The sequence below is a fragment of the Hylobates moloch genome, unplaced genomic scaffold (genome assembly GCF_009828535.3).
Source record: "Hylobates moloch isolate HMO894 unplaced genomic scaffold, HMol_V3 SCAFFOLD_5, whole genome shotgun sequence".
NCBI lineage: Eukaryota > Metazoa > Chordata > Mammalia > Primates > Hylobatidae > Hylobates > Hylobates moloch.
The window spans coordinates 61450358-61473079 of NW_026652280.1; the positions used below are offsets into that span (position 1 = coordinate 61450358).

A 22722-nucleotide genomic window follows, 5' to 3' on the forward strand; every position below is an offset into this window, starting at 1 on the left:
AGTTTTAAGATTTTTTTGTTCAGTTAAACATATTATAGTTATAATTAACATGCCCTTCTAAATAGGTTTTATGACAGTATCCTGGTATTTCTTTTACAAAACACATCTAAATGTCACAAGCCATTTCTTCTGCTTACATTTCATTTGCCGCTACTAATTCTTTCTCCATTGGCTAGAACATTGTTTTCATTTTCATTTACATTTACTAGTTTTTTTGCATGTTCATTTTCTTATCTTTATTCCACTAACTTCTAGAGAATAAGAATATAAGGGTAGATGTTAGGATGTGTTTTGTTTTTTGGCCTTTTTTTGAGACAGGATCTCACTCCTGTCGCCCAGGCTGGAGTGCAGTAGTGCATCTCGGCTCACTGCAGCCTGGACTTTCTGAGCTCAGGTCATCCTCCCACCTCAGCACCTGAGTAGCTGGGACTACAGTTTCGTGCCACCATGCCCCCCTAATTTTTTTGTATTTTTAGTGGAGATGGGGTTTCGTGATGTTGCCCAAGCTGGTCTCAAACTCCTGGGCTCAAGCACTCCGCTTGCCTCAACTCCCAAAGTGCTAGTAATACAGTCGTGGGTCACCATGTCCAGCCTGATGTTTCTAAAAGTGACACACAATGTTCTTATTGCTAGAGCAGGTTTGTGCTACCAGATCAAGTAAGATTAAAGGGTAGACACCACCATCCTAGCCCAATGAATTAGGCTTTGATACTGGCCACAGTAGTCCAACCTTGGTGGACTTGACTTTGAACAAGAATGCTTGTTGATGATTGGTTGTTCACGCACATGTGTGAGATATGCCACCCTTGAACCTTGTTACACTGTTGGCACATTACCTGTCTGACCTGAGGGAAAGAAAAAGAATACTTGTGACTGAAGCAAGGATTTGTAATTATTTATTTATTCTAAGCCCCAAAGCATTGTTCCTAGAAACAGAAACAAAAGGAACAATTCTTTTTTCTTTTTTTTTTTGAGACAGGATCTTGCTCTGTCAGACTGTAGTGAAGTGGCACAATCTCGGCTCACTGCAGCCTCTACCTCCTGGGCTCAAGTTATCCTCCTTCCTCAGCCTCCTGAGTAGCAGAAGAAACAATTCTTATTTGTGATGTTTAGATTTGTTTTCTGAAAGGAATGCTGTAATATTGGAGTAAAGTATTTACTTAGAAGGGAAGGGCATATTAACTGTATTTATGTTTAATTGAACTGCATTATTTTATGTGTATATTATTTAAGTGTACTTTATGATTATTTTACCAATAAGACAGATCCCATTTATAGAGTGTTAAAATGTGAAAAAAGTATATAATACTAGCTAATAAAATTTCTAATTATTTCATCCCTGAACGGTCTGAGAAAAGAAGGAAAAATTCCTAATATTTTTATTTGCTCATTTGCAGCTTTACTAGAGTTTAATCTTTAGAAAAAAAATTTAATTTAATAGCAGAATAGAATGTTTAATATATTCAAGTTAATTTTTTAACAACTTGACAATTTATTTTTAATTCATGTGTTTCAGAAAAGTTTTTTTTACCTAGGCTTGGGCTTTTAACATAATATCAAATTTTTATATATGGATTTTATATTTTTTTACTTGATTTTATGAAAATGGGTTATAGATTGCACATCTAGCACAAATTGAAGATGATAGAGCTGCGATGGTTATTTCTTGGCATCTGGCGAGTGACATGGACTGTGTAGTCACCCTAACCACTGACGCTGCACGTCGTATCTATGATGAAACCCAAGGTCGTCAGCAGGTGTTGCCCCTTGATTCTATTTATAAGAAGACTCTTCCAGATTGGAAAAGGTTAGAAAAAAATGAAAGTAATGTTTTTTTCTGAAATATATTTTCTGTTTTTTATCAAAGCCTTGAATTTAAAAATGATTTCTCTAAAAGATACCTAAAACAGAGAATTGACTTGAATTATCTACATTATTTTTGTCTTCATCACAAATGGGCATTTTTCATTACATATGCTGGTTATGTTTTATTTGCCAATTAAATATTATTCATATATGTAATGTATACACACAAAGACATACATTACATGTATATGTAATGTATACACACAAAGACATAAAATTTTTTTTTTAATTTTTGATTTTTATTTTTTGAGATGCAGTCTTGCTCTGTCAGCCAGGCTGGGCATGATCACAACTCAGTGCAGCCTCAGCCTCCCTGGATTTAGACTACCCTCCCACCTCAGCTTCCCAAGTAGCTGGGACTACAGGTGCATGCCAGCATGCCCAGATACATTTTTTTTTTTTTTATTGCTATATTGCCCAGGCTGGTCTCAAACTTTTGGGCTCAAGCAGTCCTCCCACCTCAGCCTCCCATACTGCTAGGATTACAGGTATGAGTCACTGCACCCAGCCCCTTTTTTATATTTTATGTGTACTCTGATTAGGCCTACTTTTTAAAATGCACCTAAAGACAGGAAGGAAATACTAACAAAAAATAAAAATGTATAACAGAGTATTTATTAGTCAATATTTTCTCAGATTACTAAACAAAGCTTTTCATGGCCTGTAATTGCATAGAAATGGGGACTTGAAGGAGAATGGGGTCTCATTAAGAGTCTACTATGTCAGTAAACTTGTTATTTCATCTTATAAATCTAAAAATAGATTGAGGAAACAGCTGTATAATGAACTCAGATCTATCGGATTCTAAAATCTGCCACTCTGCAGCTAGTCAGTACTCAAAGGAACAGCATGGGAAATCCTGACGGGTCATAGTTACTGTGTTGATAAGGGTAATACTTTTTCTTTTCTTAAGAGAACGGGTTTCACTTTCCCAGGCTGGAGTGCAGTGGCTACTCACAGGCACAGTCATAGCTCACTGTAGCCTCAAACTTGTGGGCTCAAGTGATCCTCCTCCCTCAGCCTGCCAAGTAACTGGGACTAGAGGCATGCACCCCCCACACCCTAATACTTTTTGTGAGAATTTTTTTCTCCAGGAGGGCTTCTTTATCTCTGTAATCCCTGGAGACTAAGTTAAGGATCGTTGATTTAGGGAAAATATGGATTTGACATTTAGGGCTAATGTTTGTTCTAGAAACGAGTTATCCTCTCTGTTTCTGGTATTCTCCCTCTTACTGAGATTGAGTTAACTAGAGCTCCTCCCCACCTGTGTTGAAGGGAAAGTCTCTGACACCCCAATCAACTACCATCTCTGAAATTCCATTGTTATCATCTACTGGCTTCAATTGCTCTTCCTATTGTGTGGGAAGGACAGGGAGACAGGACATAGAGCTGCCTTCCTCATATGTGTCTCAGTCTTGGGCCTTGCCCCTTCCCCTAGTCATTCTGTGACCACTCTTCACATGAACGGTTACGTCATTCATACTCTCATTTCGAACCAGCTTTAGAGGCTACTTTTTTTCTTTCCTTGTCAAATGAAACTGTTATTTATTGTTAATACAAACTAATAGAGGGTAGTAGTACAGATAAAACCAAGTAGATTTTTTATATCGTCAATATTGTTTCCATTTCTAAGGGCATAATAGCTGATCATTTAGAAGTATCACTTGTGGTGGATTGGGAGTTGATTGTATGATCAAAATGATGTGCAATATATTCATGTTTTCCATATTGTCTTTTTTAAAATTAAAAAGTCATGTGCTTTAAAATTTATTTTTATTTAGACCTCTACCTCATTTCCGAAATGGAAAATTGTATTTTAAACCCATTGGAGATCCAGTCTTTGCTCGAGACTTGTTAACATTTCCAGATAATATAGAACATTGTGAAACAGGTAAAAGACATTATGGTGACTTTACTTTTGTACAGATGTTAAATTTGTGGTACAAATCTATAAATTACTGATAATGAAAATTTATATTCTTATTTTGCTTATCAGTCATAGTTTTATCAATATTTTTTAGAGTACAAATAAAATTAGAATGAATACTAGCACTCTTTCAAAGAAAGGCTTGCAATGTGCATTATATTTTAATATGACCAAGGAAAATATCATAATTTTCAAAATTCATTTATTGACTTTTTTAGTATTTGGTATGCTGTTAGGAGACACCATTATTTTGGATAATCTGGATGCGGCCAATCATTATAGAAAAGAGGTATGTATTTGATTTCTTTTTAAATTTGTAGACTTCAGTTTTAATGTATATCATGTCCCTTTGATGATACATATACAAATGACTAAGTAGCCTTTTCAAAACCAATTTAAATTCTGCAAATTGATAAGCAACTTAAAAATAGGCAAAATGTAGGAATGAATGGACCAGGATGCAAATTTAAATAGATGTGTTTTGGGGCTACGAAATTGTCTAAGACTCAAAACAGTGTCTGTTAGGATTGGAAAAAAGTACTGTCAGGTAATCTTGGTGTAAAATGTAATTTGCTGTAGCCCTTTGTATTGGTTTTCTAGGGCAGCCATTAACTGATGTGAATAATAGAAATATTACTGTCCCACAACAGACTGGGTCGCTTAAATAATAGAAATTTATTGTATCACAGTTCTGGAAGCTGGAGATCCAAATTCACAATTTCAGGAGGGTTGGTTACTTCTAAAGATTGTGAATGAAGGATCTGTTCCAGGCCCCTCCCTGACTTGTAGATGAGGACTCTCTTCCCCCTGTCTCTTCACATCTGTGTGTGACTGTGTTCAAATTTCCCCCTTGTGGTAAGGATACCAGTCATATTGGATTAGGGCCCACTGCAGTGACCTCATATTAACTTGATTATCTCAGTAAAGACCCCATCTCCAAATGATGTCACATTCTGAGGGACTGGGGGTTATGGACTTTAACATGGATTTGTTGGGGCTGGTCCCAAACAAAGGTAATGAGTTATCTCAATTGATTGTTTACAGTCAACTACAGATCTAACTCTTTGTTTTATTCTTTCCTCCCCTTCTCACTAGTCTACTTGACTGGTCTTGTAAAAAGTAAATAAATAAAAGATTATGGTGGAGCACAGTTTAGCCCATAGCGCCTTTGGAGGGTAGTTTGGTAAAATAAATATTTCAGTTATTTACTGCTGCTATATATATAACACTCTAAATTGTAAGTTTAAACAACAACATATTAGTCCTCATGCTCTCTGAGGAGGCATGTGGAAGTCCCTGATTTGCAGCTTTTGCCAATTTCTATGGTGTAAGTACTTGTATCATGGATGATTTCCAGCAGTCTGTATGAAGTCCTTCATGCCTATATGAATGTGGTGTTCAGGAGACCTGGCTTTCGTGACCCAGTACAAGCTGGTTCCAGCATATCACTAGGCACAGTGCACTGAGGGTTATACGATGAATTAGACAAACCAGATAGCCATTGGAAACTCCAGCTGAGATTAGCTAAAATGCTATTTCAGATATATGTCTTAATGAACTGGCAAGAAAGTAAGGATTCTAAGTGGAAGTGGGAACCTGGAGAGATAAACAGAACACTAATGCCAGATTTTTGCAGTGAGAACGTTTGCCAGACTAATTGAACTTAAGCATTGGTTTTTCACTCCCTCGAGGGGCTTAAGGGTAGGAGACAAAACCCGGGCTCTAAACAACATGGGGAATCTGATAACTGGGGACACCCCCCCTCTGTGGGGGGAAACCTTAGTATAAGGGTAAACAAACCTTTAAACTTGCCACCTTCATCTCAACTCCAGCTGCTTCAGGGAACTACCAGAAAATTCTCTCTCTTGAACTTTGGCAGTAAGCGGAAAAGTTTAAAAGTTAAATATTTTTCTAGAGAATTCATCAACATAACAATTGACTGTAATATCTATTTGCAACCTGTATTCATACTACTTGGATGTTCTGAAAACCTTCAAGGTAAACATTTGGTTTCATGTGCTGGACTAGTAGTATCCTTAGATATCTGATTGAAGCAAACACAAATGTTTTCTGGAGGAATTTCACCGTTGTTTTTGAATGGAAATAATTTCCATATTGAAAATGAGAGCAAATATTTTTAAAGTGTTAATATTTGATTAATATAGTTTAAAAAATGAAAGTGTTGAAAATGAGAAAGGAACAAGTTAAATTGAAAAATATCTATATTAATTGTTAATTAATATAGTTCAAAAAATGAAAGTGTTGAAAATGAGAAAAGAATAAGTCAACTTGAAAAAATCAAATAGAGCTTCTAAAAATCAAAAGATGTAATAGAAATTAAATACTAACTGAGCAGGTTTAACATCTTCAGAATTTGTGAATTAAAAAGACGGTCAGAAAAAAATATTCAGACTGCAACCCAGAGAGAAAGAGAAAATGGAATGTAAGACAAAGAAGTTGAAGAGACATGGAGGGTAGAATGAGAGAGCATCTAACCAAAATTTAATCAGAGTATCAAGAGGAGAGCGTTTATAAAAGGATTATAGGCAATATTTGAAGAACTAATGGCTGAAAATATCTTAAAACTGATGAAAGATACCAATACTAGTTTTGCAAAAATGTTATAGCACACATGTGACAAAAGAATAGAATTTATTCTTCATAATTGATAATAGCACATATTGATTTCCTTGCTTCCAGGTTTCTAAATGAAGTCATATATAACTTTGCCAATCAAATATTATTTTAAAACTCTTCTAAGAAAAAGCTCTTATGACATTCCTTGGTAACATTGTTGGGTTTCAGAGTTGTAATATTGTTCATTGCAGAATTTGCAGAATTTGCAAACACTGTCATGACTTTTTTTGTCCTAATAGTGTACTTAGTGAGGTAGAATCGAGGTTGAGGGAGAATTGAGAAACTGTCTGTGAAAGTAGTATTTCCAGAATCATTATAAAAGGAGAGCCAAACTGTCTGTCCTTCTACCATAACTCTTCCCTCATATTGCTTCTTAACAAGAGAATAGAAAATCTATACATTTTAGTGTATTTATTTAAAATCATATTAGGCTGAGCATGATGGCTCATGCCTGTAATCTCAGCAATTTGAGAGGCCAAGGCAGGAATATCACTTGAAGGCAAGAGTTTGAGACCAGCCTGGGCAACATAGTGAGATGCCAACTCTACAAAGTTTAAAAAAAAAAAAGTAACCAGGCATGGTGGCCTACACCTATAGTCCCAGTTATTCAGGTGGCTCAGTTGGGATAATTGCTTGAGCCCAAAAGTTGGAAGCTGTAGTGAGCCATGGTCATGCCACTGCACTCCAGCCTGGGCAACCGAGCAAGACCACAGCTCAAAAAAAAAAAAAAAAAAAAAAAAACGGATATTAAATCCTTAGAAACATTGATTACCTGAATCTTGATAAGTGGATAGCACATGAAGCCAGTTTGTATTTTTGTTGTTCGCCACTAGAAAACATATAAAACCAAACCAAAACTAAGAAATTAAGTTGTGGTTATTTCTTGTAAAAATAAATGATTTTTGAATTTGTAAATACTGGCTTTACCAAAGAATTCACCACAGGATTTCTTCAAATAATCATCATAATTACATTTATTTTATATTGTATTTATATAATTCAGAGACTATTTAGCCCCAATATTAGATTGGACTACGTTTTTATACTTGTTAAAAATTACAATGTTCTTCTTCATTCATTAATGTATGTATGCTATTTCATTGTATGGATGTGCCATAATTTACTTCTATAACTTGTTGAGACCTGTAAGTTTACTACTTTTCATTGTTGAAACAATATTTCCGTATACACTTTTACTATTTTTTCCTGATTAGATTCTTAGAAGTAGAATTGCTGAATCATACAGAATGTTAAATTTTTTTTTTTTTTTTTTTTTTTTTTTTTGAGACGGAGTCTTGCTGTCGCCCAGGCTTGAGTGCAGTGGCGCAATCTCGGCTCACTGCAAGCTCCACCTCCCGGGTTCATGCCATTCTCCTGCCTCAGCCTCTCCTAGTAGCTGGGACTACAGGCGCCCGCCACCACGCCCGGCTAATTTTTTTGTAGTTTTAGTAGAGACGGGGTTTCACCGTGGTCTCGATCTCCCGACCTCGTGATCCGCCCGCCTCGGCCTCCCAAAGTGCTGGGATTACAAGCGTGAGCCACCGCGCCTGGCCAGAATGTTAAACTTTTTAACACTTGTCCCATTTCCTTTGAGAAGGGCTGTCCCAGGGCATATCAGTACAAGAAGGCCCTTTTTCCATAGCCCCCCACCAAAGGTGTGTGTGTGTGTGTGTGTGTGTGTGTGTGTTTTAACATATTGAGTAGTAAAAATATCTTATTTGAATTCCACGTCTCTGGTTACCAATGAAGTTTAACTTTTATTTTTTAATATTTTCTGAACCTTTTTTGCAAGAACATTCTTCTAGATCATGACATACTAAATCCAGTGTTTTTCTTTTATTCTGACTTCTCTGAAGAATTTCTTTTCTTTTTTTTTTTTTTTTTTTCTGAGACAGAGTCTCCTGTTGCCCAGGCTGGAGTACAGTGGTGCGATCTCAGCTCACTGCAACCTCTGCCTCCCGTTTTCAAGCCTCCTGCCTCGGCCTCCTGAGTAGCTGGGATTACAGGCGCGTGCCACCATGCCCAGCTAATTTTTGTGTTTTTAGTAGAGATGGGGTTTCAACATGTTGGTCAGGCTGGTCTCGAACTCCTGACCTCGTGATCTGCCCGCCCCGGCCTCCCAAAGTGCTGGGATTACAGGTGTGAGCCACCACACCTGACATAAGAATTTAATTCTTAATTAACCCTTCATCTTTTCCCATCCATGACTTCAGTTTTTCTACATTATTTCAGTTCCCCTAACTCTCAAATTATCACCTCTTTATCTTCCCATACCTAAAACCATAGTATTATCTTTGGAAGAGTCAGTCTGGTGCTTTCCAGTCTGTGTTTTCTTCAATGTAATATTCTCCTTTTGCTATCCTTTGGTCATCTAAAAAACTTAAATCTAACAGAGGAAACTGGGTTGGTGATGCTACCTTGATACTTAACTGCCATGGGTTCCAACACAGAACTCTCTGGCCCGTCCTCTTCCTTCCACTTATCAATCCATCATTTACTTTTTTCACTTGCGTTGTCACTGTTCTAGTTTAGGCTGACATTTGAAAAATTGTCTAATTCATCTCTCTGCCTCTGGATTTTTCCCTCTAGTTTATCTTACATATTGCTAGTTACTAATTTTTTGAAAATACTACCGTGATCCTGTCATTTCTAATCTCAGAAACTTTGATTTCTCCTTTTTTGGAGCAGTTGAAATAAGTTGCTCACTACTTACTATTCACTTATTTACAATAGGTTGTTAAAATTACACACTGTCCTACACTGCTGACCAGAGATGGAGATCGAATTCGAAGTAATGGAAAGTTTGGGGGCCTTCAGAATAAAGCTCCTCCAATGGATAAACTTCGGGGAATGGTATTTGGAGCTCCAGTACCAAAACAGTGTCTGATCTTAGGGGAACAAATAGGTAAGTTGAGTAAGTACTTAAATAGCAATTTCTAATTTAATTTTACTCTTTTATTTTTCTAAGAGCTTATGTTTTGAGAATCTAACATGAAAAATTAACAAATGTAAGTAAGTAACAAATGTAAGAAAGATGTTTTTGTCTACTACGTTCAGCTTTTTTATATCAGGTAGTTTAGAGTTATGTAAATAGTAGTTTTATCCTTTGTATTTTCATTCTTATATGTAGTGCATGTCTGTGTTCCCAGCTACTCGGGAGGCTAAGACGAGTGTCGCTTGAGCCCAGGAATTTGAGGTCAGCCTGGGCAACATAGCAAGACTCCATCTCTTAAAAAAAAAAAAAAAGAATAAATTTCTGTCGTTATTGAATAAGTCAGTATTTTATTACATAATCATAATACTTATTTCTATCTTGAAATTTGTAACTATCTAGAACAATTAAGGCTTATTAGAAAGTGTATGACGTGATCTCCTGCCCCTTTTTCCCTTCCACAGGCTGTGTCCCTTTGCATCTAATTAGCCAATATAATTGTCTCTGCACATCTGTGCTCTGAAGTGCATATACTTACCAGGAAGTCTCCTTACCATCCATTACCTTAGATCCTATTTGCTCTTAATTTATATAATTAATTCCGATACACTCAACTCTACTTTCCCAACACAGAGCAGTTTGTTGTTAACTTTCTTTTAATTGAAAAAGACATATAACATAAAATTTACCATCTTAACCATTTTTAAGAGTACAGTTTGGCCGGGCTCGATGGCCCACGCCTGTAATCCCAGCACTTTGGGAGGCCGAGGCAGGCGGATCACGAGGTCAACAGATCGAGCCCATCCTGGCTAACACAGTGAAACCCTGTCTCTACTAAAAATACAAAAAAAAAAAAATTATCTGGGCATGGTGGCAACGCACCTGTAGTCCCAGCTACTTGGGAGACTGAGGTAGGAGAATCATTTGAACCCAGGAGGCGGAGGTTGCAGTGAGCTGAGATTGCACCACTGCACTCCAGCCTGGGCAACAGAGACTCTATCTCAAAAAAAAAAAAAAAAAAAGTATAGTTCATTGGTGTCAAGTGCATTCACATTGTTGTTCATTTTGTCTCCAGAACTGTTTTCAGTATGCACAGTTGAAACTTTGTATAAACTCTCCATTGTCCATTCCCTGACAACCATTATACTTCTTTCTGTCTCTCTGAATATGACTTCTAGATACTTCATATAAGTAGAATCATACTTATATGTCCTTTTGTGACTGGCTAATTTCACTTGGCATAGTGTCCTCAAGGTCTGTCCATGCTGTAATAAGTGTTAGAATGTCCTTCCTTTGTAAGACTGAATAATACATATTTCATTGTATGTATTTGCAACGTTTTGTTTACTTTTACTTTTTTCTTCTTATTTTTTATTTTTATTTTTTTGAGATAGAGTCTCACTCTGTCACCTAGGCTGGAGTGCAGTGGCACAATCTCAGCTCACTGCAACCTCGGCCTCCCGGGATCAAGCAATGGTTGTACCTCAGCCACCTGAGTTGCTGGGATTACAGACATGCGCCACCACACCTGGCAAATTTTTGTGTCTTTAGTAGAGATGGGGTTTGAACTCCTGGCCTCAAGTGATCCACCTTCCTTGGCCTCCCGAAGTGCTGGAATTACAGGCATGAGGCACTGTGCCTGGCCACTTTACTTTTTATTAAAGTAAAATACACATAGAAAAATGTGCATATTTCGTGAACATTCAGCTTCATGGATCTTCACAACATGAACACTGCACTTGTATTAAAAAATAGAACATCAGGCTGGGCTTGGTGGCTCACACCTGTAATCCCAGCACTTTGGGAGGCCAAGGCAGGTGGATCACCTGAGGTCAGGAGTTCAAGACTAGCCTGGCCAACATGGTAAAACCCCATCTTTACTAAAAATACAAAAATTAGCTGGGTGTGGTGGTGGGTGCCTGTTGTCCTGACTACTTGTGAAGCTCAGGGAGGACCGTCACTTGAGCCTGGGAGGCAGAGGTTGCAGTGAGCCAAGATTGTGACATTGCACTCCAGTCTGGGTGACGAGCAAAACAACATATAAAAAAAAGAAAAAGAGACACCAGTACTGTAGAAGATTTCTTTTTGGCTCCTCCACTCCCTACCACCACTCCATACTCAAAGGATAACAACTTTCTTGACTTATAGTAGCATAGATTAATTTTGCCCATTTTAGTACTTTATATACTTGTTATTGTGCAGTGCATACTTTTTTATATGTCTAGTTTTGTTCATTCAACACTATGCATGTAGTTCATTTTCGTTGCAGGATAATACTTCATTGTGTGAATGAAATGTACAATTTATTTATTCTACTGTTGAGGAATTTGAGCAGTGTCTTAGTCTGTTTTGTGTTGCTATAAAGGAATACCTGAAGCTGGGTGATTTATAAAGAAAAAGATAATTTGGCATACAGTTCTTCTGGCTGAAAAGTTCAAGATTGGGCATCTGCATCTGGTGAGGGCGTCAGGCTGCTTCCTATCACAGTAGATGAAGAGGAGCTGGCATGTGCAAAGATCACATCTCAAGAAAGGAAGCAAAAGGGAAGGGGAGGGAAGGTGCCAGGCTCTTTAAACAACCAGCTTTTAGGAACAGAGCAAGAATTCACTCACTCCCAAGGGATGGCACTAATCTATTCATGAGGGATCTGCCTTCATGACCCCAACATTAGGCCTTACCTCCCAACACCACCATACCAGGGATCAAATTTTAACATGAGCTTTGGTGGAGACAAACCAACCGTAGCAGGTAATTTCCATTTGGGGCTATCAGTTCAGCCTCAGAAATTTTTTAATTAGTAGTTGAGAAAGGTGGTGGGAAGAGGAGTCATAGTTCTGTTTATGACATCAGTGGACACATACAGTCTCTACAATGAGTGAATATCTAAAGAAACTGATAAGAAATCAGAGAAAACATTTTAATCAAGGTCAGTGAATTAATGTAAAAGGCCTAGACTCTATACCTAAGCATTTTATGGCAGTAGTTCCCAAAACCAGAAAGAATTACCCGTGGAACTTAAAAAATACACAGATGTCATATTTAATAGTTGCTTAGCTTTCTTGACAAATATATTCAAAGATACACTCCCACATACAGACTAATGATTCATTGATAAGAACTCAAAGGAGACCATTTAAGGTTATTAATAAAGTACTTTTGGTTATAAGCAATAGCAGCCATGCATGACTACTTTAAGCCAAACAGGAATCTACTGGAAGGAAACTGGAAGAAATCACAGATTTAAAGGAGATGGAAACAGCCAAGACAAAGTCAAAGATGACTCTAGGACAGTCAGCAGCCTTGAGCTCCATATACCTTCACCCTGAAGTTTTAATATAACTTAACTAACTCCCACCAGTCCTAGGAGAGAGAAATGCCCACCGCCTTCCAGGTCAGCCAGACTTAGTAAGGATCAAATAAAGCAGTTTTGGAGACCCTCCCCTGGGTATCATGGAACCATTCTCAGAGCAAAAGCAATTTTGAGGAAGGCCATCACCATAAAAATTGTCAACTGCTAGCACAGTTATAAGCAAAGTATTTGTTTTCTAAATAATTTGCCTATACATTGTCTTGCATGATTAGTATAAGAACAAATCAGAGCATAAGAAGAAAAAAAATTACTGGACATTTACATATTATAAAATATTATTACATTGCAGACACCCTGTTAAGGTTGTCACATGAATGATCTTATTTACTGCTGTTACCTTCATTTTATAGATGAAGAAGTTGAGGTTCACAAAGGTTAGATAGCTTTCTCATGTTTAGAACAGTGTGTGTATTCGTTAGCACATTGAAAAAAGTAGAAAGAAATATACTTTTAATTCTGGGTTATATAATTGAGATAATTTTCTCCATTATCCCTTTCTATATATTTTTCCAGACTTGCCTCAGTGAGCATTGTGTCACTTTTACAGTCAGAAAAATTTTCTTATTGTTTTTAATATTCATTTATTTTATTTTATCTTTATTTTACTTTTTGAGACAGAGTCTTGCTCTGTTGCCCAAGGTGGAGTGCAGTGGCTTGATCTAATTGCAATCTCCACCTCCCAGGTTCAAGTAATTCTTGTGCTTCAGCCTCCCGAGTAGCTGGGATTACAGGTGCACGCCTCCATACCCAGCTAATTTTTATATTTTTGTAGAGATGGGGTTTCACCATGTTGGCCGGGCTGGTCTCGAACTCCTGCCCTCAAGTGATCTGCCCACTTCGGCCTCCCAAAGTGCTAGGATTACAATGTGAGCCACCTCTCCCGGCCAAATTAATATTCTGTTAATGCATAATTGATCTTCTAGGAAACATGCCTAAACAATCCCAACTACAGGCAAGGCATTGTTTTATTCAAATGAATATCACAGCTTTGTTTTTGTTTGTTTGTTTTTTGAGACAGGGTCTCACTTTGTTGCCCAGGCTGGAGTGCAGTGGCACGATCATGGCTCACCATAGCCTTCTAACTTCCCAGGATCAGGTGATCCTCCCACCTTAGCCTTTCAAATAGCTGGGACTACAGGCTTGTGCTACCACACTGGCTAATTTTTTTGTATTATTGTTATTATATTTATTTTTTTGTAGACATGGGGTTTTGCCATGTTGCCTAGCTGGTCTCAAACTCCTGGGCCCAGGTGATCTGCCTGCCTTGGCCTCCCAGAGTGCTAAGGATTACAGGTGTAAGCCACTCTGCCTGGCTACAGTCTTGTTTTTCAAGTAAAACATAGAAATGTTAAATCCTTTAATTGAATTTGTAATCTGGAGAATGTCTATGTCAAGGTTAAGTGGAAGGTGAATAAAAATACAAATATCACACGTTAAAAATTAAACCTTTAAACCTGTGGAATGAAAAGAAAAAAGTGAGAGAGTAGACTTTGTTTTTTTTTCCCACCATTTCTTGTTTCCTACACAGACTTAGGATGTTTCAACTTACATTTTTCAACTTCACAATAGTGTGAAACCAATACACATTCAGTATGCTTCTCAACTTATAATGGGGCTGTGTCTGGATAAACTCTTAATAAATTGAGAATATCATAAGTTGGAAGTGCACTCTCTTTTACAGTATTTTCAAGTTATGATGTGTTTATTGGGACATAACTTCATCGTAAGTTGAGGAGCATCTGTATTATTTCAATTTTTCTGTAGAGATCTTGGAAATAGAAATACTTTTAAAATGCAAAGGAAATAACTGAGGACACTGTAGAAGCCAGAATGTAGACAGAAGAGAGAAAGAGATGTTAATAATAACTCAGGCTGGGTGTGGTGGCTCACGTCTGTAACCCCGACACTTTGGGAGGCCGAGGCGGGCAGATCACGAGGTCAGGAGATTGAGACCAGCCTGGCCAACATGGTGAAACCCTGTCTCTACTAAAAATAAAAAAAATTAGCTGGGCGTGGTGGCACGTGCCTGTAGTCCCAGCTATTCAGGAGGCTGAGGCCAGAGAATTGCTTAAACCCAGGAGGCAGAGCTTTCAGTGAGCGGAGATCGTGCCACTGCACTCCAGCCTGGGTGACAGAGCGAGACTTTGTCTCAAAAATAAATAAATAAATAAACAACTCGAGAAGAAAAGCATCTTATCATAATCAATAAGTAATTGCAGAAGTCCCCCCTCCCCTGCAGTTTTGCTTTCTACAAATTCAATTACCTGAAGTCAATGACAGCCCAAAATAGGTGAGTGCAGTACAGTAAGATACTTTGAGAGGGAAAGATCACATTCATATAGCTTTATTACAGTATATTTTTATTCTCTTTTATTGTTGTTAATCTACTATGCCTAATTTATAAATTAAAATTTATCATAGACTGGCATGTATAGGACAAAACAGTACAGGCCGGACACGGTGGCTCACTCCTGTAATCCCAGCACTCTGGGAGGCCAAAGTGGGTGGATCACCTGAGGTCAGGAATTCAAGACCAGCCTGGCCAAAATAGTGAAACCCCATCTCTACTAAAAATACAAAAACTTAGCTGGGCATAGTGGCACACACCTGTAATCCCAGTTACTTGGGAGGCTGAGACGAGAATTGCTTGAACCCAGGAAGCAGAGGTTGCAGTAAGCCAAGATTGCACCACTGCACTCCTGCCTGGGCAACAGAGCGAGATTCCATCTCAAAAAACAAAATACCACAGTACAGGTAGAAGAAAATAATTCAAATGTCCCTAGCATAAAGAAAAAATATTAAGATGAGGGATATCCCAGTTACCTTTATTTTATCTTGACACGTTATATAAAGTATCAGAATATCACATGTGCCCTGAAAATGTGTACATCTGTCATATATCAATTTTAGAAATGAAAAACAAAGTCATGAGAATGGGAAAGGAAATAAAATGGTAACTATTTGTAGATTGTATAACAGTATACCTATAAAACCCAAGGTAATCAAAGATGAAAATTAAAAGAATTTATTAAAGGAGAAAGTTATAAAATTAGCATACAAAAATAATAGCATTCATATAATCTTACAGTAAGCAGTTAGAAGATATAATGGGAGAGGAAAAAAGTCATATACAAGAACAAAAAGAATAAGTTTTAAAAGGTATTTCTGCAGCTAAACATGTTGATCCTTAAATACAAAGAAAAATAAATATGAATGAATACCTAAGAACAGAGACTTCTGCTTCTCACCAAGATGGAATAACTTACATCAAACAAACCAAAGGAAAAAAACCACTGAGGCCAGGCACAGTGGCTCACGCCTATAATCTCAGCACTTTGGGAGACCAAGATGGGCGGATTGCTTGAGACCAGCCTGGGCAATACAGTGACACCTCATCTCTACAGAAAATAAAATAATTAGTTGGGCCTGGTGGCTCGTTCCTTTAGTCCCACTTCTTGGGGAGGCTGAGGTTGCTGTGAGCCGTGATTGTGCTACTGCATTCCAGCCTGGGTGGCAGAGTGACGCTCTGTCTCAAAAAAACAAAGCACTGAGCAAAATATGTGAAAGAATAGTTTTCAAGACTTTGGATATCAAGCAGTGAAGAATGGTGATTCCTGAGAAGTAGGAATCAACTGAAGTAGCCCTGTGGTTGCTTCAGCTTACTGCCTAGAGGGATTTTCCAGACTATGTAAAACAGACACGGGGAACCCAGGAAGAAGCTCAGTAGTCTCAAAGTTGAGAAGAACAGGCTGGGAGTCCAGGAAGGTCAAGACAACTATAGTTCACAGACAGGTTACTGGGAAGGCAAGAGCTCCCTTAGAGAGCGAGCAAGCTCTGGAAGTGCAGTGGGTCTCCCTTCAGTATCCAGCTTAGTACTAATTAGTGCATGAATGTGAGAAGACCACCCAAGGCCAGAAAGAAACACCCTGAAGATGAAACAGTAGTCAGAACTCTTAGTTTAATTTTATAATAAATCATTTCCAAAATATTTATTGAATTGAATTGTAAAATCTGAAACTGTACTTACTGAGAGCTACTATATTCCCAAATATTTCCCGTTATTTGCTCCTTTAAACTTTACCAATAAAGTACAAAAAGAGTTCATAGAGTTAAAAATATTTCTTTACAAATAAAATTTGCTTTTAAAAAAACAGCAGTACTGTCATGTGCTGCATAAGGCTGTCAAAAACAGACTGTATGTAAGACAGTGGTCCCATAAGATTATAATGGAGTTGATTACCTTTTCTATGTTTATATACACAAATGCTTACCATTGTGTTATAGTTACCTACAGTATTTAGTACTGTCACATGCTGTACAGGTTTGTAGTCTTGGAGCAATGAGCTATACCATATACCCTAGGAGCATTGTAGGCTCTACATACCATGTAGGTTTGTGTAAGTACACTCTGTTGTGTTCACTCAGTGACGAAATAACCTAATGAAACATTGCTCAGAGCATATCCCCATCATTAAGCAACACATGACTGCACAGGGTTCAGTAGTATCCACTGGGGGTTTCAGACATCCACTGGGGGTCTTGGAACATGTCCCATGAGGAAAAGGAGGGACTACTGTAATACATAGTTTGTAATCATGACATCATCAAAAGTATTATGTTCATATACTTCAAAATATTATATATCTGACCAGGTTAGACATTACTTATACTTTATTGCTTTCATACTTGATTTATTATAATAGTAAGCTGTCAATATTTCAGTCAATTATTATGGTTTTTTAAATAAAGCTGTTAATATTTTTATGAATAGTGATGAAGATTAGTTAAGCACTCTGGCTTTCAGGGAAAGGTTGTTTTGTTTTGTTATGGGAATAGAGCAGTGTGATAATCTCTCATGGACCTGTCACCTAGCTTCGATTATTAAAACATAGCCAGTCTTGTTTCATTTATACCCACCCTGTCACAGCTTGCCTCTATCCTCCTTCCTGGGTGGGTTATTTGAAGCAAGTCAAAGCAGAGGTTCTGGTGTATTTTTTTCTTGTAGTTTTTCCCAGTCATAAGTGCTTACCAGTTTTTTTGCCAATAAGTTTCTTAGAATTATGTGGAGCACAAAGTTTGAAGAGCACTAAATATTATTTAGGAAAGTCTACCTATGCATCTAACTGCATAAATCCTTCAGTGGTGACAAAGTTGCTTCAGACTTCTATTAACTCATGTTTGGGCAGTCCTTACACACTTACCTGATAACAACCTTTCAGATAGACTTTCAATCCTTTTGTGTTGTTTCTAGTAGCTTCACATAGTCATTTTCCTGGACATGTTGAAATAACCTATCTTAATATTGTGACTCATTTACATACAAAATAAGTATTATTTTATGTACATAGAAAACATTGCTTGAGGCCAGGTGCAGTGGCTCATGCCGATAATCCCAGCACTTTGGGAGGCTGAGGCGGGCAGATCACGAGGTCAGGAGATCAAGACCATCCTGGCTAACACAGTGAAACCCTGTCTGTACTAAAAATACAAAAAAGCAGCCGGGTGTGGTGGCGGGCGCCTGTAGTCCCAGCCACCCGGGAGGCTGAGGCAGGAGAATGGCGTGAACCCGGGAGGTGGAGCTTGCAGTGAGCCAAGATCCCGCCACTGCACTCCAGCCTGGGTGACAGAGCGAGACTCTGTCTCAAAAAAAAAAAAAAAAGAAAAGAAAAGAAAACATTGCTTTAATGTGGAATTAGAAATCAGACCAGAATAAAGTTCTTAATAAAGTGTAAGGAACATAAGGGTTTTATCGTCACTCAGTTTCACATATAGAATTTGTATTTAAATATGAATATATTCACAAGCACACACAGATGTGTATGTGTAATTTGGTCACTCATTCTAAGTGTAGATTTCTAGAATATTGGGTAGATTTCTTTTTAAAACACTACTCTTGACCCTTAAAGTATAGAATATCTTATGTTATACCTAATGTACTCTGTACTCTTAATTTCTACCACAGTTTTACTTATAAACTACTTATATATGTTTAAGTATTTGAATGTTTATATGTCCATTTCCATGGATATTGATCATCTTGGTGTGGGACTAGCATCTTATCCAGATGCTAAATGTTTTAGGTTTTGCAAGCCAACTGGCAAAATCAAGGATGATGTTACGAATATATTTATATAACTATTTAAAATGTAACCATTTTAAACTGGATAGGCTAGTGGCTCACTCCTGTAATCCCAGCACTTCGGGAGCCCAAGATGGTTGGATCGCTTAAACCCAGGAGTTCAAGACCAGCCTGGACTCAAGCAGTCCACTCACCTTGGCCTCCCAAAGGTCGAACAGCATAGTGAAACCCCTTCTCTACAAAAATTAGATAGGTATGCTGGCCAATTTGCCTGTAATCCGAGCTATTCACGAGGCTAAGATGGGAGAATCACCTGAGCCCAGTAAGTTGAGGCTGCAGTGAGCAGTGATTGTGTCACTGCACTCCATTCTGGGCGACAGAGTGAGACCGTATCTCAAAAAACAAAAACAAAACTGAATAAACCATTCTTGGCCAATGAGTGGTAGTTTACTAACCCTTAGCCTAGAGTATAGTCACTATTTAATACTTAGTGTCTAGTAAATCATGGAGACAGGCAATAATCTCAAACCTGAATAATGTAATACTTTTTTGGAATTTCAAAATTTATTTTTATGGCAAAAAGAACATTTGATCATTGTGGAAAAAAATTGGAACATACAGGCAAGCATCATGAATTTTTAAAAGAACTCATAATTCCCAAACCTACAGATTAAACATTATTAATAATTTATTGTATCACCTTCCAGCCTTTTGTCTATACAGTGGGAGTATATATAGTTTAAAATAAGTTGGATTATTCTAACAATGTTGTTTTATAGTCCCTTTCTATATACTATTCTATGGTGGAAATTTTCCCAGGTCATTAATTTGAATAATGTAATACATTTTTAGACAAAGTAATTTAAGGAAAGTTAAGTTTTTTGAAAGTGAAGTATTTTTCTGAGGGTGTTTTTTAAAAATTCTGTTTTTTTTTTTGTTGTTGTTGTTGTTTGGTTTTTTTTTTTTTGAGACGGAGTCTCGCTCTGTCACCCAGGCTGGAGTGCAGTGGTGCGATCTCAGCTCACTGCAAGCTCCGCCTCCCGGGTTCACGCCATTCTCCTGCCTCAGCCTCCCAAGTGGCTGGGACTACAGGCGCCCACCACCATGCCCGGCTAATTTTGTTTTTGTATTTTTAGTAGAGACGGGGTTTCACCATGTTAGCCAGGATGGTCTTTATCTCCTGACCTCGTGATCCACCCGCCTTGGCCTCACAAAGTGCTGGGATTACAGGTGTGAACTACCATGCCCGGCCTAAAAATTTTGTGTTTAAAAATAATAGCCATGGTTTTTGGAAGCAATGATTTTCTTTTTTTACAGTACAAAAAATAAGAAGAATTAATGAGTTGCATCGCTGTCAAGTTTGAACCACCACAGCATGCTCACTGTCAGTTACACTTACACATCTTTTTATTAGAAACCCCGTTACTCATCAGTTTTCATTTGGGAAATAGTGATTTCTAACAATACAGTATTTAACGTATTTGCCTTCCCCCTGCAAAATTTGTCCACATGGAGTTATATTGAATACTGAATATCGGACAAGATATAAACATTGGCTTGAGAGAGAGTGATCCAGTAAAAAACAGAGCACTTTTATATAGAGAACTCTTCCCTGACACAGAAGTAAACTTAAGTCAAAGAAAATTAAATTTAACAATTTTGTGCTGGGATCTTAACTATGCTTTTTTATTTCATTTGTTTATATTGAATGTTTTATGGCTTTAAAAGTAGATCCCCTATGTTACCATAACACAAATCCCAGTGTTGCTCATTTTTTCCCCTAAAACGTGAGTTTGGTTTAATAGCAGTAATTTAATCAAATGCATTTGGTTTCTTTACAGATCTTCTTCAGCAGTATCGTTCTGCTGTGTGCAAACTAGACAGTGTGAATAACGATCTTAACAGTCAATTAGAGTACCTTCGCACTCCGGATATGAGGAAGAAAAAGCAAGAACTTGATGAACATGAGAAAAATCTCAAACTGATAGAGGAAAAACTAGGTAAGTCTTTGCTTTTTGTTAACTTCTACTTTCTTTGTATGGAGATAAATATTTATGATGAGAGAGAATCCAACGGTAAGAAAAAAGAATGCAAATGATTCAGAACTTAACAAAAACTCTTAACCTCCAAGTCCTATCTGATAAATGCTTAAAAACTATTCTTTCACCAGAAGTAATAAGAGGCATTCTCAGTATTCTTTCTTTATTCTTTTTCTATAAATTATGACGTATTCATGTTTGCATTTCTGTCATACAATTCCATTGTTTTTATTGTAAAGTTAACTTTCTACATTTTCCATCTTCACAGGTATGACTCCCATACGTAAGTGTAATGACTCATTGCGTCATTCACCAAAGGTTGAGACGACAGATTGTCCAGTTCCTCCTAAAAGAATGAGACGAGAAGCTACAAGACAAAATAGGTGAGTTTGTTTGACCTGATAATTATGCTTGGTTAGTTTACCAAAGTTCTTGGGTCTCATGATAGCTTTGTTTTTTTGAGATGAAGTCTTGCTCTGTTGCCCAGGCTAGAGTGCAGTGGCACAATCTTGGTTCACTGCAACCTCTGCCTCCTAGGCCCAAGGGATTCTTGTGCCTCAGCCTCCCGAGTAGCTGGCATTACAGGCATGCACCACCATGCTTGGCTAATTTTTTGTATTTTTTTGTAGAGATGGGGTTTCAGTGTGTTGGCCAGGCTAGTCTCAAACTCCTGACCTCAAGCAATCTGCCCCTCTTGGCCTCCCAAAGTGCTGGGATTACAGGCGTGAGCCACTGCACCTGACTGGGTCATCATACTTTAAAAACAGTATGAGTTCATGTCTGATTCTTCCTTTGAGCCAGAATTAATATTTTAAATTTAAAAAAAAAGTAATAATGAAGATAAAACTTAAGCATTATATTCTCTTAGGATACTCAATCTTCTAAATAACTTGTGCTAATTATTTAGAAATGTTTATATCTTATTTTTATGTTAAAAGTGATTGTTAAGAGTCAAATTGCTTGTCTATTGTTTGGCTCATTGCATTCAGAGGATCAGTAACTTAAAACTTAATAAGTAGAGAATATGCAAAACCCTTTGTAAATCACTTATTTTAAAATTGCTTATAATTTTTGGTTTGGAGAATTAGGTGCCATTTAGATCACCAAAAAACCAACACAGCCATTTCCACCCTAACTTCATAGTAAGAAAACTGTCCCTTTTAGATTAAATGTTAGTAAAGTCATCCCACAGAAGAATATCATGGTACTGGTGTTTCTCTTTTATTATTTCAAAAGGTTTAATTGTAGACTCTACCTGAATATGTTTTCTCATATCAACTGTAGAGGAATTCCCTTGAAACTGTGGTGTTTGGAATTGTTATTCTTTGCCATATTCATCTGCATATTCTACATTTATTCAATAAAGATTTGAAATCTCACTCTGTGTTGTATGTTGCTGGGTGAATAAAACTGACATGGTTCTTGCCTCCGTTGGAATTCTGTAATTCTATGCGGTAGAGGGACAATTTAAAAAGTAAATTTTTTTCTATTTATAAGGAATGAAAAGGCCGGGTACAGTGGCTCATGCCTATAATCCCAGTACTTTGGGAGGCCGAGGCAGGTGGATCACCTGAGGTCAGGAGTTGGAGACCAGCTTGGCCAAGATGGCAAAACCCTGTCTCTACTAAAAATACAAAAATTAGCCGGTCATGGTGGCGCACGCCTGTAATCCCAGCTACTCGGGAGGCTGAGGCAGGAGAATTGCTTGAACCCAAGAGGCAGAGGTTGCAGTGAGCCGAGATCGCACCATTGCACTCCAGTCTGGGCAACAAGAGCATAACTCCGTCTCAAAAAAAAAAAAAAAAAGAAAATAGGGAATGAAAAAATGATGAAGTAATAGAAAATAATAGGGAAACAATATCAGTTGTCTGG

At 37.6% G+C, this 22722-nt stretch overlaps 1 protein-coding gene and 1 pseudogene across 3 annotated transcripts in view; both read left to right on the forward strand.

Moving 5' to 3' along the window:
* Positions 1–22722, forward strand: part of SMCHD1 (structural maintenance of chromosomes flexible hinge domain containing 1) — a 155120-nt gene that overhangs the window by 125120 nt on the left and 7278 nt on the right. For 2 of the 3 annotated variants that reach the window (XM_032152699.2, XM_058438574.1), the window contains 6 exons: positions 1617–1807; positions 3648–3757; positions 4012–4082; positions 9164–9335; positions 20653–20811; positions 21119–21233. In XM_032152699.2, the coding sequence (XP_032008590.1) occupies positions 1617–1807; positions 3648–3757; positions 4012–4082; positions 9164–9335; positions 20653–20811; positions 21119–21233 (818 nt within the window). Of the gene's footprint in view, positions 1–1616; positions 1808–3647; positions 3758–4011; positions 4085–9163; positions 9336–20652; positions 20812–21118; positions 21234–22722 lie in introns of those variants that run through there. The other variant, XR_009213508.1, reaches the window with a different exon arrangement.
* LOC116470107 (small nucleolar RNA U13) lies at positions 757–846 on the forward strand (annotated as a pseudogene).